The 14,889-nt window shown below is 41.9% G+C and overlaps 1 protein-coding gene across 7 annotated transcripts in view; it reads right to left on the minus strand.

The window, feature by feature from the left end:
• Positions 1-4,290: 4,290 nt before the first annotated feature.
• NfI (Nuclear factor I) overlaps positions 4,291-14,889 on the minus strand; it is a 61,908-nt gene continuing 51,309 nt past the window's right edge. For 4 of the 7 annotated variants that reach the window (XM_022791003.2, XM_086980414.1, XM_086980418.1 and 1 more), the window contains 4 exons: positions 14,654-14,834; positions 13,774-14,408; positions 12,627-12,860; positions 4,291-12,226 (listed from right to left, as the gene is read on the minus strand). In XM_022791003.2, coding sequence (XP_022646738.1) covers positions 11,985-12,226; positions 12,627-12,860; positions 13,774-14,408; positions 14,654-14,834 — 1,292 coding nt within the window. In that variant the 3' untranslated portion in view covers positions 4,291-11,984. Of the gene's footprint in view, positions 12,227-12,612; positions 12,861-13,773; positions 14,409-14,653; positions 14,835-14,889 lie in introns of all 7 variants that reach the window. The other 3 variants (XM_086980416.1, XM_086980415.1, XM_086980417.1) reach the window with 3 other exon arrangements.

Raw genomic sequence — 14,889 nt, forward strand, 5'->3', positions numbered from 1 at the left:
TTTTAACGTAAGTTAGCCAGTAATTGCCCATCGGCTACTATCGGAAAGTTGTCGCCACAGCACCCCTCCTATCCAGTACAAGGATCGTTACGAAGTAATTACAATCGATTAATCTGCCAGGTGTTAACTAGAAATCATCTTAATTTATCTCCATTCTTTACAGGTATCGTCAATGAGTCATTCGAACACATAGTAGAAAATGATAAACTACATTACATTAGGACCTGTGAAAATGCAGCAAAGATCCAGATGCGAAGTTAAGAGAGAACGGCTCGCTGAAGACAGATCTTTTTTTTATACGTAGCAGTGCAATATCTATCCCTACAGCCTAATGGCTTTATGAGCACTATAAAAAATATGCAATAGTGATATGATTGGGCAATGTTTTTTTATCCTCGATCAAGACGCACCGCCCGTTCGTGTATCTAGCTTTAAAATACACAATATAATAGCTTTCGGAAATAATAAACAGAGCAGGAAGTTCTTCATATTTGTTAGGGTATAGTTCCTTAGTGCGCTTTATTAGATACAAATCCAACTTTTAGCAGAATTCGTATTTAGTTTGTTTTAGACCCTTTTGTTCACACACACACACACACACACACCTTACCACTTCAAATATCTATGTGTCATTAATGATTAGTATGATTAAATAAACGACCAAATGATGAAGTTTCCAATAGAAAACGTCTACCAAAAATTCAACAAGGATCAGATGAGGGAAGGACCTATTGTGTTTATCTTATTCGTGAAAGAGCAAGTGCTCGATAGATGGAACAGTTTCTCTGTCCCGGTCCGTGGGTCGATACTCCAGCAGCCATCGCCGTTTCTCGCCTTATTGTTCACGTAAAGTACCTAAGCAAATTAAAAGAGTCCTCTACAGCAAATATTATGCCGACATTTTTATAGCCTCAATATCTCCAACGCGCGTCCATGGCATGTGTACGGGTCCATGTTCAACTAGTAAGCATAATCGCATCGGGAAAACGAAACGCTGCAGTGAACCAGCGTCTGGCATTCTATCAACACTACAATGTTGTGCATTTTTTATCGGATAGATAGAAACGAAGTCAGAGACGGCGCAATTGGTATAGCATGGTTGCTTAAGAAGGTATTTTCATTGTACTTTCATGTATATACTTGTATGTACATTTACTTAGACGATGATGGTGGGCTTTACACCATCGTGTTGAAACGCTCGAGCATTAGCCACTGGTCCTCCAAACGAGCTGATGTAGACAGACGCGGCTGCATGGGGGAGATGACAAAATGGTTCGGACAATATTTTTAATAGCAGTTAAACACAACAGAACGAGTGAACTGAGTTGCAAATAGAAAGATAACTTCAACAGCTTTCTAGCTGGTAGGCGAAGTCGAGTACAGATACCGGCCCAGGATTTGAGTTTGAAAACGGAGTAGATACATGATGGTGAGGCCCGATGTCCTTAAACGACAGTCATACATTAATCTGATAGAAAAAAAAGTAGTAGGCCGAGGTCAGGGGGCAAATGGGATAACTAATATTAAACGGTCAACTATGTTAAGAATATCGACGATGAGCTAAAGGTTCTGTTTAAAATGTACATGTTAAATTCTCATGAATCTTCATCTTGTAGTATAGTTGAAAATGGATTCCGGCTTACTATCGTCTACTGAAGCGTAAGATCAGGCTATACTGTTAATGACTTATATCGACTGATTTACATAGGCTAAGCTCGAATGGATTTTAATACGGCATTTCGTATGTTTCGTATGTGTCTTCTATATAAATGTATCCGCAACTCGCTTAAACTACTCCTTACCTTTATGAAATTACGGGTCCCGCAGGTCGTGCCGCAAACGATGTTTTTTACAATCCATAACAAAACACTGATCCGGTATTACACTTGCTTTAGATTATCCAACGGCGACCAGCTGAGCGAACACCTTCTATCTCATCCGATCCATCCGTGTTTACATATTATCGACCACTTTTATCCAGCAGTGTATTCAAAAGGACGTTCTCTCCAGTTATATCGAAGAGCACAGACTCCATCATGCGATTGCACACAATCAGCCTATCAGCTATTGTAGCAGTGCACAATCCGAATGATGTTGCGTATTACTAGACGGTTTCTGTGTCATGGGACTGTACTATGATTTTGAAAAATTTCTAGTAATTTCAGTTGACGCCCCTTTCCTGGTTGTTATGTCCAACTGTCTTCAGCCTTGTCGGCCAAATCGTGGGTGGGGAAACACGTGTGTGGGCTGGAAGCAAGCAGATGGCCGACCACAGTTGATCAAAGCAACAAGCGAGACTAATACCGTTCCCCCTCGCCGCGTCACGACATCATCAGGAAGCGTGAAGTTGTTTTCCATCATAACCGCTTGTCGCTTACTGCCATCAGTACTAACCTCTAACAACATTTCAAACAGGCGTGTTTCAGAACAGGCAGAAGTCTGATAGTGGCTGTGGGCGCCAACGGCTGGAGCATCCGCGCTCCCGCGACAGTTCGTGCTGTGTTAGGGGATGGAAGCGTATGGGAAGGGGGGCAATAGTGAACTAATGACTGAACAAGAACAAGTGCGAATTGGAAAGCCAGCAAACCGCAATGCTGTTGCTATTACTTTGGGGCAACGATGAGCTATGGGCATTTGTAATGCTGCTGTGGGCACGTTAGTGCAACCAGTTAGCATGACGTAATGTAAGAGGATCGTGGTCATGACGTCTCAGTTTTGTGCGAATGTGGTCCCTGTTGAGCAATGCCGAGACGAAGCTTGACTGATCATTAACGCAGACACAACACGACTACCCATCCAGTACGAGTTGAATCAGACAAGAAGCATAAAGAGCCGCTCCAAGCAGACCGTATCATTGGTAAATAATGATAAAGGAACAAAGAAAGCCAACGACGACACAAGGGTGTCGGTGTCCTGCCAGGCTGCCCCTCCCTGGCGGTACGGTAAAAATACGACGAGACTACTCGCTCGCTGTCCTAAATGCCACGGTGACCAGAGTGATAGCATAACGGAATGGTCGTTGCAATTACACAGAGTCGCGACTGGGCTGAGATTGATTCAAGTCAAAGTAATACTGAGTGACAGATGGTATTCTGCAAAAGTTGATTTTTCCGTTAGAGGAAACCAGTTCACCTACCCTCTCACTTAGAAGTTATGTAGCCGAGAGCAATAATACTAGCTATTTATTTAAGAAAATATAGGTTTTTCTTTGTGAAATGATTCATGGTCTTCTCACCGTGTAGAATGCAGCTACCTACAGCCTTGTTCTTGGTGGTAAATGCTAACAGAGACCTCTTCGCAGCGTAAAGTTTACCTGGCATATAGTGGACGTACGAGGGACTGAAGAATACAATAAATCAGTTTCTGTTTAGAGAACAGTACGTGCAGTTAGCTCATATTATCATCAGCTAAATTCATAAGTAAGTATATCTAGTTTCTTATATGTGTTCCCGCAGATTTGAATCGGGGAGTGTACGGTTTCAGGTTAATCGATCCCTTCTATAGAGCGTACCAGTCTCTGGCGTATGTAGGTTTTTAAATGTATTTAAAAGACATGTCCTTATTTAATAGAAAGTCAATTTCGAAGTTGTTCTCATCAGTGCTGCTACGCTTTCGAAATAAATGCCCTAATATGTAACAACAACAACAAAAGATTATTGTGGATACACACCGCAAAGGCTATACGAACTGTGTCGTGGATATAATTAACTATAATAGTCGCGTACATCAGGCCGAAATAATGAACAGAAGCATGTCGTGTCGGGTGAGAAAGCCTAGAGTAATTAGTTCCGCATGTACAGACACGCTCATGGTATGTCGAGGATCAGTTTGTCATACATAAACCAAACACTCGATAGCCTTCGCGAGTGTTGGACTTGTCATTTCTTGACATCACATTTGGAACGACTCTGTCGTCCTAACGCTGCCTTAGAACGGAGCCATTACTGGCCATCAGTTACGTTAGTCGAATCGTTAGCTACAATGGCGTCTGACGGATCTGAAAGCAGAAAAGTATCGTCGGCTCGCTGAGCCGAAGGACAATAAAATGAGGAGTAGCTGTCCTGTTGCGAGAGGCGCTTTGTTAGAGTATTCTAACTAAAGCCATTTGCTCGGGCAACAAGGTACAGTTAGATGGACTTTACCCACGCTATACACTATTGAATAAATAGAAATTGGCTAACGCGAACCGTAGTGACTGGCGACTGGCGATCAGAGGCCGTTTCGAAAGGTGTGAATTAGGGGCGCGATACATATATAACGGTAAGCTAGGCAAAATAAATATACTGATCATGGTTTAAACGGACTCTTTATTGATTTATTGCATAGATAAAATCGAACAAACATGAATGAAAGGAGTGGCACTGTCTGAACTTTCACCCCCTTCATTAATATATTACTTGTAGAGTAGCCAAGACCGTCATAAAACTATCTAGAAAATTAGCACCTAATCTTGTATACTAGTAGCTTAAGTCCTGCCTGCCGATGCCAGCAGAGGGTGCACGCCAGCTGCAACAATTTTGCCAACGTTAATCTCGGTTGCAAGTAAAAGCCATTAACATTAGCTTCATTGTCATTTAATAACAGAACAACAACTGAGAAACAACCGAAAGAAGTTACCATCATCAACTAAAAACAGTAAGTGTAGTAATAATAACATCAAAAATTATTAACAAAACAAATATTTATCAGTTAATAACAACAATAAATCGGTAAATGGCAGTCATCTATATTTGTGCCTAGGGTAGAATCACTTGAGCGGGCGATTCGGACGAGGGCTTATCCCGAATTGGTAATCTATTCCGGCATTTGGTGTTTAGCACATATATTGCAACATACGAGTTGATAGGAGTCAACGAAACTACCGCCATATAGATAGGGTCAGAGTACCGAGTCGATTTTGAAACGAGTTGAAACGTTTCAGGATAGAAGCGAGCCGAGAAAAAGACTTGCCCCTGAAAGAGACGGGAGCGGATAGCCAGATCGTAGCTGTCATGTTTCGGGCAGAAAGACTGAAAAATACGCGGTCAGCCGCTAGACGACGTCTAGATCGTATCGGTAACACTATTAACAGGTGCATAGCAAAATTCAACATACTTTAATCATGTTCGGATTAGATGAGGACGAGTGGATATGAGACGAGTGTAATGTCTATGGCGTATTCCCTGTGGCAGTGCGGCAGGCTTCCGTCTACCAGGTTTCCTCTATTGTCGTTCTGTTGTTGTTCGTGTTGTTGTTGTCCTTATCCTACAGTTATTCTCACAATGTGGCTAATCGTCTCTACCAAATCAGCTACATGTACTGATTGAGCAGCGTTACGTTAACCGAAACTCTCGTCACAACGTATCAAAATTGCAAGCCAGAGAGCGATAGCGTGGAAACGTCACACCCAATCACGCCACTTTCACCGCTCGATTCATAGGTGTGAGAACATGGTGCTAACTGATTATTAGTGGATCATAAATCTAAAGCAATTTTTTTTGTCTTTTGCATGCTTCCGATCCCCTGATTCCTCTTTCCAGTTGGGTTCATTGTTACTTTGGTGAGTGTCTCAGGGGCTAGTAGCAAACTGTATTGGAAAGGCGGGATGGCTCTCTTCGAACTTGTTTGTCGTCGTTTTTGCTGTTATCGGTAGTGCTTAAGCTACGGTATGGCGACGCGTCTGCTTTTAGACGCTGTTCCGTCTGTCGACATATTGTCGTCTTAAAACGATCAGGAAACAAACGGATACAAAACCAATAGTGAACTAATAGAAAAACGATATTCCATTGGTTTATCATTACTTCTTTGCTTAGATCGATATATGATTCTATCTAGGTTGTCTGTGTTCTTGAATGTTGTATTAAGTGATTAGTATCATATCTGCCGTCGCTCAGACAATTGTAGTTTCAGTGTGTTCGTCATAAATTAATTCACGTTTCCATCATGATTATCAAGTACTTATATCATTGTGTCCTGCTAAATATTCGTGGCTGCCTTCAAAGGAAACATCGGACTGATGCCCTACCAGCATCAAGGCGGGAAGCCACCAAAAAGTCCGAGCCAGCTGGAGGAACGATAGAGATACGTAGGGATAGAAACGGTTGGTAAAACGGACCGCAACATAAAGTATCGATGGCAACAGTTTCATTGCTACTTTTGTTATAAGTGCTCTCTCACAAGGCAGAACCCGTTTGAGACATACTTCTCAGCGCAAAACTCGGATTAGAAACATCCCAGAATCGTCGTATAGCGTAAAGATGTAACCAAAAAGCCTGCCAAATGTCAACCGGCTATCCATAGTCCAGAGGATTTTCACTTTGTTTGTAGAGCGTGAGCGTGTTCGGTCCGCCCACAGGGCACTTGTGACGCGTACCTTCTAGAGCAGTAATCTATTTTTCGGTACACATCACTGGGCCGTCCCCTTCTGTTCTATTCCTCGATGAATCTTCTGATACGTACTTTTCTTTTGCCAGCGACAGACCTGGTACTACGAAGGCAAGCGCTAAAATAACGGTCCAGCCAGGCGAGCGGGCTTCTATCTCTGCGTCTCCCTGCATTGTATTATGTGTGTACATACGTAAGAACAGTTACACTCCTTCAACTCTACGGTTCGTAATATTCGTGAATAAATCGATCAAAATGTGTAAATGTATTAGAATTTACTGATTCGTTTCTGTTCCTTTTTGAAATGTAGAGCACAACGCAAGCACGACCGTTCCACTGCGAGAGATCGGTCGGAAACGGGGTGGGTTATGCATAGACTAGGCACAATATATGGGTGATCCTTAGTTATGCCTACTAATACGGTATTTATGATACGCATTACATCGAATACGTTCCCTAACCTGTATTACGATTAGAATCAGTAAACCCTACACTTTACGGGTATGTCTGTGGCGAAAGGTAAGCTACGGTTCTATTAAAGAGTTTACATTCTCATCTTCATGGGTTTCTCGTCAAGTACGATATCGATGCGTTGTCTCAATCAAGCACAAGTTCATTACCCGCTAAACAGCCAACAAAGAAATCTAGACTCACTACGGAGCGAACTTCCCAGCATTAGTATCAGTATTGCTTTTATCATCAGTCGTACAATACGATAGGGCACAGTGAGTATATATAGCTCGTGTCTTTGTCAGTTAGGTGTGACTATTGTCGCTAATAGGTAAACTCATCATCATCGTATTGTATCATATTTTGTTCTGTTCGAGCCTAACGGCGTTCAGCGTCAGTGTTCAGGACCGCAAAACGGTCTCGATCAGGTCGTTGCTGGTAGGCGTTTCTGCCAGTTTCGACATGCGTTAGTCGTGATGGCTGTGTGTGTGTGTGTGTGAGTGAGCGAGCGAGTGTGTTTGTAATTTATTTCGACACAAGTCTCAATCGAAGAACGAACTAATATGCCACATTATACTATGACATGCTACATGTGATCATTATTGACGTCGTTATTATATTACTTACTAATATAATAGCTATAATAATAATTGCATTATTTTTTTTCTGCTAATGAAAGACTTTCGTAGGAGTTGACCTACTTGCCTATTGTCTCTGTAGGGTAGGTATGTGTAGACTGATCTGCCATTGTTATAGTTATAGCATTATCATATGATTATTGTTATCGCTAAGGAGATTGTGAAAGTACTGTTGCTTGTTGTCCTTCGTAGATTTGTACCTAAATTATTTTTGGGTAGCTTGTCGTATAGTACGTGCTACATGTTTGATTCTGGCTACTCGTTTTAAAAACAGGCAGGCGCTTTTTAAGGGTCTGGAACGATTTTCTTCATTTTTTTGCCCTATATTTTCGTGTCTGTCCTATAGCGTAGGGCCCGTAGGGTGATTTTTCCCTGTATTTTTACGTACGCCACGTACCATCATTGTGGACGGCCCCAATCCGGGCTCGCAAGTTGTATCTACTTCACAAGCAGTACTTCGGAAGGAAATTGTTTTTCATTCCGGTAGCATTCTCGAAGTCGTAACGTGCTGTTATTACAATTTTGAACGCTGTCATAATCATGTTGACCGGCCATACAATTGTCATCATGTTTATAGGTGCGTGTGTGTGTATATATATATTTGTGTATATATATATATATATATATATAGTTATGTATATATCAGCAGTTTTGCTTTTTCCATTGCGTCGGTGCCACAAGACTGTCTAATATAATAAATTCACTATATACAGAGTGTAGTATCTCTCTACTAGCAGGCACGTGGCGGCAAGCGGCGGATCCGCATTTTGCGTTCATAGCGTTACATCCTAGCTGTACGTGCAAGATGGTAGCCTAATTCATCGTCTTCATGCATTTCTCACTCTCTCGCTCCGTAACTCTGTCCCAATATCAGAGTCACCACCGATCGCTAAAACTTGCCGAAAATCACAAACGTTTATTTGTATATGTTCCGGGTTCTCTATAAGAGCCACATGATTTTCATTTTTTTTTTTCATCTATTATACTTGTAACTGCCTAAGCAATTGCAAAAACACTCCATACGCAAACACGCGGTTCCGTAACGCTGGAACCGTTGGAGCAATAAGTAAACTATGTACTGTTTTCCTTATTTTACCTGTTTTCTGTTTCGTCCGATATACCTAGGGCTGTTTGTTTATTCGTTTGTCCATCGTACAAAACAATGTGTGACATTACAAAAGAATATTATCATTATTCTGATGAATAAGTGGAGTCGCTTTAAAACACCGACATATCGGCATCTTGTGTGTTTTCAGCAGTTCGCAAATCAATCGAACGACACAGATCGTTTCGATCACCGGCTAAAATTACAGAACCCTTATAGTAGTTAATATTAAGTACTGTTAAGCACGTTATAATAGTTAGCTTTATCACAAATACTAGCGCACGCATGAAACAAAACAAAGACAAAGTGAAAACACAGGCGTGAGTATAGGGAAACCGATTGCAGAGCTAGGTAACGAAAAGGTCGGGGTTCGTTGTTGCAAATTCTGTTAATTACATTGAAAGGACCTTCGATTTAGGGGGATGGAAGATTGAGACGTTCTCCGGAGGTTCATCACAACGAGGCAGTAATAGACAGTGGTTCGATTATGTTAATTCGGGAGGTGTAGGTTCTTTAGAATTTAGAGCAGGATCGATCTTGGGGCGTAGTACAAATCAAGTATCGTCGTTCCTGTTTTAAGATTAGGAATGGAAGGTCGTGTGGTGGAATGATGTGCAAGCTGGAAGGTGAAGATTGCATAAACAGGAGGTGTTAAAGGTACGTTGCTAAGACTACGTTCATGGGCTGGACGACAGGCGATGGGTCGTCCATATATGTTCGTATTGAAATGGGACAGATGGCGTGGGGATGTCATAGGAAAGGAAGATTTACACATCACCAATATATATATATATATATTTCATCCATATACCCGTGTGCATATATATGTATCTAAGTATTTGTTTGTATATATGTAAACACCCCAAACTGTCGCAGGTTTTGCTCTTATCGCTCGTTTGTGTTGTGGTTCACAACAATGTGAAGAACCAACAAAAATCAAACGGCAACTCTTTGGCAACTCGATTTATTGTTCCGCCGCCTGAATGCGTCTTTAAAAGTTTTGTACCATTGATTTTTCCCTATCATTTGACACTATAATTTGCCTATTTCTCTCGATTGTTTGCCTTTTTGTCGACCTCTACGCTCTTTTTTATCGACTCTGATCCATCGGAATCACATTAGTGCATTTTCGTGCTCTATACCCCATCTTCAAATATCCTGGTGCTAGCGACGGATGGCTATTTGATTGAAAATACATTTACGCGTCCGAAGAAATGCAACCGGTGTCATCCCTGTTCCTGTTATACGCAGTACCCTGAGTGGACAAGTAGAACAGTCCTTGCCTCCCTATCTTACGCCTATTCAACCCTCCTACTTGACAAATATATTGCTATTTATATCATATTGTATATTGTAAATTGTTTTTGTGTTCGTAGAAATTGCAACAAGTTGGGCACAGCACGCCCCAATAAATGTATGTATATATTTAAAATATATATATATATATATATATATATAAAGCCACTATGCTTCAAGATATAGGTATAAAATCATATCGTAGTAATAATAATAACGTTAAACTTCATTGCAATATAAAGTAACCATACGCATCTTGGCTGGTTAACTTTAAGAAGTTCCTGTATGTTGGTGTGTTTGTGTGTTTTTCTCATATGTTTATCATCGTAATGACAATATTGTATTTGAAAGCTAGTTACGTAAAAATAACGATGAGTTCATTATACAACAAAATAGATTGTGTGTTAGAGTTTACATTATTTCTGTTTGTTGTGAATGTATTACTGTGATTGTTATTATAAAACGTTCCATTATTATTACTGTTATTTCTAAATTAATAATAAAAAACCAACCTTTGTGTACTTTGTTCTCTTTGATTGCGTCATATGTGTCCTACCTGTCTGCCTAATCGGCCAGCGGTATGCCGCGTAAATGCTCTTGTTTGATGTATTGTAGAAAAGAAGCTGGTACGGTTTGCGTCGGCCATAGACACTGCGAGCAACCTAACCTGCCTTCAGTCAATGGTGTATTATCATTACTGGGAAAATTTCGACATGCGTAGGTATAATAGGCTCAAAGCCGTTGTCGAATCTGCTTTAGCGAATTTCCCGGCACAGCTAATTTAACAAGGATAGTTTATATGAACGAATACAATGTCTATCAGTTAATAAATACGTTTCGACATGTTGTCAAATGCCATTGTGCCTGATGTAAACACGGGTCAATTAACCAAAATAGCCTGTTTGAGGCTAATTACCGAGAGAGAGGGGTCCTGAAGAGGTGTTTCGTCCGCGAATTTTATAGCTTGTAGCTTCCGTACGCTATGTTGTATCGTCGCACAATTACACACGTTTAGGTTGTATAAATACATAACGTCGCCATCCTCGATGCCCATTTCATGGAGATACATCATTTTCTTCATCTTTACCCCTGTGATTTACTTTAGCATGTATCATGTATGAACCTGTTGTTGTATGTCAATGTGTTTGGTGCCGAGTGAAACTAACGACTTCCTAAGTCTTCGATAGATTTAATGAATTAATGAAACGCGCTGTCTGTATATCATCATAATGTTTGATTGAAACTGATTGATTATATATATATATATATATATATATATATATATATATATATATATATATATATGATCAATTATTCGCACTCTTGAATAATGGAAGGAATACTTGAGCTGCACAACCGGGAGAGTTGAGAAGTGGGGCGGGATTTTCTTGCTTAACTTTTGTTATAAGTATCTCGCTACTTCGCTAAGTAATCATCCTCGCCGCGTAGCGTCATTGCTATTGATTGTTGTGTGTTTCATGCAATATCTCATGATAACGGTAATCATTCATAGAGTAGTACATAGTTTTCCTTACGTAGATTAGTCTGTGTTCACAGTTTGGCCCCCGTATCCTTATTGAAACATCCGTATTGGCCGTGCTGACACTGGCAGCCGTCACGTGCGACGATGTTTGGGGGCCCCGACGCATAGCCTCATTATTCGTAAAAGGAACAAAGTGTTTCTTCGTCTTGTCGTTTCTTTGACCACGATGATCACGACTATTATTATTTCAAGTACGTAGATAAAGCTAAAAGTTCCCTGGCTTCGCCCTAGCCTAAACTTATCGACCACACCTTTGTCGGCATTAGCTCATCTTTATAGCGTGGTAGGATATCCGAGAGACTTCGGAGACAACCTCATGAAGAAATCATTGTAAAAAAAGAATAACGGCAGCCGTGCTCTAGCGTCCTATTGGCCAAGCCGATTTAGGTAATGTCTCGCTGGCATATGAATATTCGCCTATAGATACGGGTGGTCGAAAGATCACAATGATTCAGCTGTATCGGTTGTATCGGCGCGAATAGTAAAAGTGCAAGTTTATCAATGTCAATAGATTAGATGTTGACGTTAACGGGGCGCAGCTGATAGCTAACATATGGTACTAGCTTCGTTGGCGTGCCTTGTGATAGAGTTACGCCGCCTCATCGGCTTCCGTCTTGATCGCGGCCGCTTTAGTTGCAGGACTGGCGAGGGAGTGTTCCAACGAGGCAAATTGCGACTGTCCCTGCGAATCGGGAAACTGCACACCTAATCCACCTGCCCCACTCGTCGTACTGTTGGGAAGCGAGTTCAAGGGGGAATCGGGATTCTCGCCCCCCTTTAACACGCCGCTTACGACGCAGAACTCCACGCGCCGCTCATTATCCATTAGCCCTATAGGAACAGCAAAAAACGCGGTATAACAAGGGAGAGTCGTAAACAAACTATAAAGAAAACATTCAACAATATTTGCCATAACGTTACTATTTTTAGGGCAAGTATAGCTTGCAGCATCTGGGAAGGGTTCAACGAGGTGCCGAAAAGCAGTTGTTTACATCTTGTCCTTTGTTAGATAGAGTTAATTCAATTATGGAATATGTGCTAGCAAATGTTTCGATTAGTCGTATGTATGTTACATTTAATAAAATAAGCGACACAAACCATATAGAAAGACAGTATACGTTCAAGGAAAACGAAGACCACTCGTTGTAGTAATTCAAAAGAAACGCAAACCATTTCAATTAAATAGAAAAACCAAGACAAATAAATAAAACACTCACATGTGAACACTAACCAGACATGACGGATCCGTAATCGACAACGTTGTCTTCGAGGAAGCAATGCTGTTGCTGCTGCTGTCCTGCTTGGCCCCCATGAGGTCCGGTCGCCCAGCGCGTATCCCCCGGTTCCGAGTTAGAGTCAGGATAAGCAGGGTAGATTGGTCCGCTTGCACCAGTTGCCATCGTGAACTGTAGCCGTTGTTCAGAAGATCCTACCAGGGGCAAATTTTGAGACAGCGTGCAGACTACTGGAACAAAGAAGCACATTGCCAATCTTAGCGATGAATAAATTTACTTCGAAATATTCATTGTCACGTAATAGGGACTAGGAGGCCAGGAATGATGTAAAGTCGTATGTCGTCATTTGATGATGCATGAGAAATGCACCTCTAATTAAGTGCGGTTAAAAATTGGATTTGGCTCATTTTAGTGATGACACCCTAACGGATCGTTATCTCATGGCAATAGTTTTGGAGACTGTACCCTAATACGCCTATATTATCGTTCAAGCAACTACGATAAAAGCCAAATATAAAGCATAGCGCCAGGTATGCTTATACCGTGCAGAGATCGGCAGCCGTGACATGCGGTAAGCGTTTGGGGCCCCGAGCACCGCATATCTTCATCATTCATCAAAGGAAAGTTACTTCATCCTGTCATGTATTTGATGATGATGCCTGTTATTATTATTATTGTAAGCAACGAAGACTGGTTGAAGCCTTGTACACTAAACATGGTAACTTACAATTGAAATCAAGGTGGATAAATAAATATAATGACTTAAGGCTGGAAAAAAGTAAAGTTATAGTTGTAACACTGAGGCATAAATAGCTAAGCACGTTTTTATGCACGTTTCACGGTAAGCAAATAACGATTATTAATATTTGTTACTGAATACGCCGCTTAAATAGTATAGGATTCCGTAAATTCTGTCCCATAATTTTGTTATTGGTATGCTTTTTCAATAGTTAATATCATTAGGTGACTGAATTATATACTTTGTCGGACATAACCTGCTGTTTTCTCGCACCTGACCAGGTGGCCTGCGGTTTAAAAAGTCTTCTGACTTTCTAAATCTTATAAGCTAATTCCTCATCCTACTTCGAAAATATTGTTACTAGTGGACAAAACGACCAAGTGGGCCGCTCGTTGCAAACTAACCTGGGGGACTCTCTCCTGACGTAGTGCTATGCTCGGGAGTGTCTGGCATCACCGGTGGGGAAGGACTTGAATGGCTGGGTGGATTCGAGTGCCCACTGGGGGTATGCGGCAAGGCTAATTCGCCGCCCGGTGCACGGATGATCGTCACTGGTCGAGCCATAGGCGCCGGTGGTGGGGGAGGCAGCATCGCCACAGGACTGGGCTGTCCGGGTCCTGAGTAGAACGAAGTTAGACGTCCACCAGCGGGAGAGACAGCTGGCGATGTAGGACCGTTTGCCTCGCACACGAGATTGACGAAGTCGGTAAACGTACTATCGGGTTGTTGTTGCGATTGCTGCTGAGGCCCGTCGTGATGTTTTTGCGGGGACGATGCAGTAAGATAGAATCCGCCACTGGTCCCATGACCCCCATGGCCAGGTGACGGGGGTAGCGTGTCACCCGATGAATCGAGCCATGAACCTTGACCACTAGGAGGTCCAATTGTACCGAGTGGTCCTTGTACCGTTGAGCTGCAGTAAAGCTGAACTACCGACTGCTGACCCGAATCAAGTTGAAGCGACAGAGCTCCCCCCTCGAGGAACGACGTTTGACCGGACGAACCTTGAGTAGCCGTTTGATGTGATGCCCGTCGAGCTCTGCAACAAGATAAACACATCGATTGCTTAAAATGATTCCGTATTATCAAAGGGTACTAGCAATGTCAACTATGCCGCTTAAAGCAGCAATAGCCTAATCGCTTCTCAACGGGGACTTTCGCAGTATCTTTATGACACAATAGTCAAGGTTGCTCAAATTGTGATTTAAATCAATGCGCCGCTTAACTGCGCATTTACGCAGACCCGTCACTTTATAGTTCATATATTATGAATGTGTGACAAACCTCTTAGCAGGTCGATGCACCTGTTGCTGTGGCGTTTGTCTATGATCGAGAAGCGATGAGTCGTAGGCAGTACTTTGCGCGTAAAACGAAGGTCCATTCGGATTAGATGGCTCGAGCTTGATAATGGGTGGTGGCTGTGAGCTTGACACTGCACCAGCCGAGGAGCTCGCTGCTGCCGCTGCTGGAAATCCAGATGGCACCAACGAGAGAAGAAACAGGATCGCATGCATCGTTAT

Source organism: Varroa destructor, unplaced genomic scaffold (genome assembly GCF_002443255.2).
Source record: "Varroa destructor unplaced genomic scaffold, Vdes_3.0 BEIS01000002.1, whole genome shotgun sequence".
NCBI classification, from domain to species: domain Eukaryota; kingdom Metazoa; phylum Arthropoda; class Arachnida; order Mesostigmata; family Varroidae; genus Varroa; species Varroa destructor.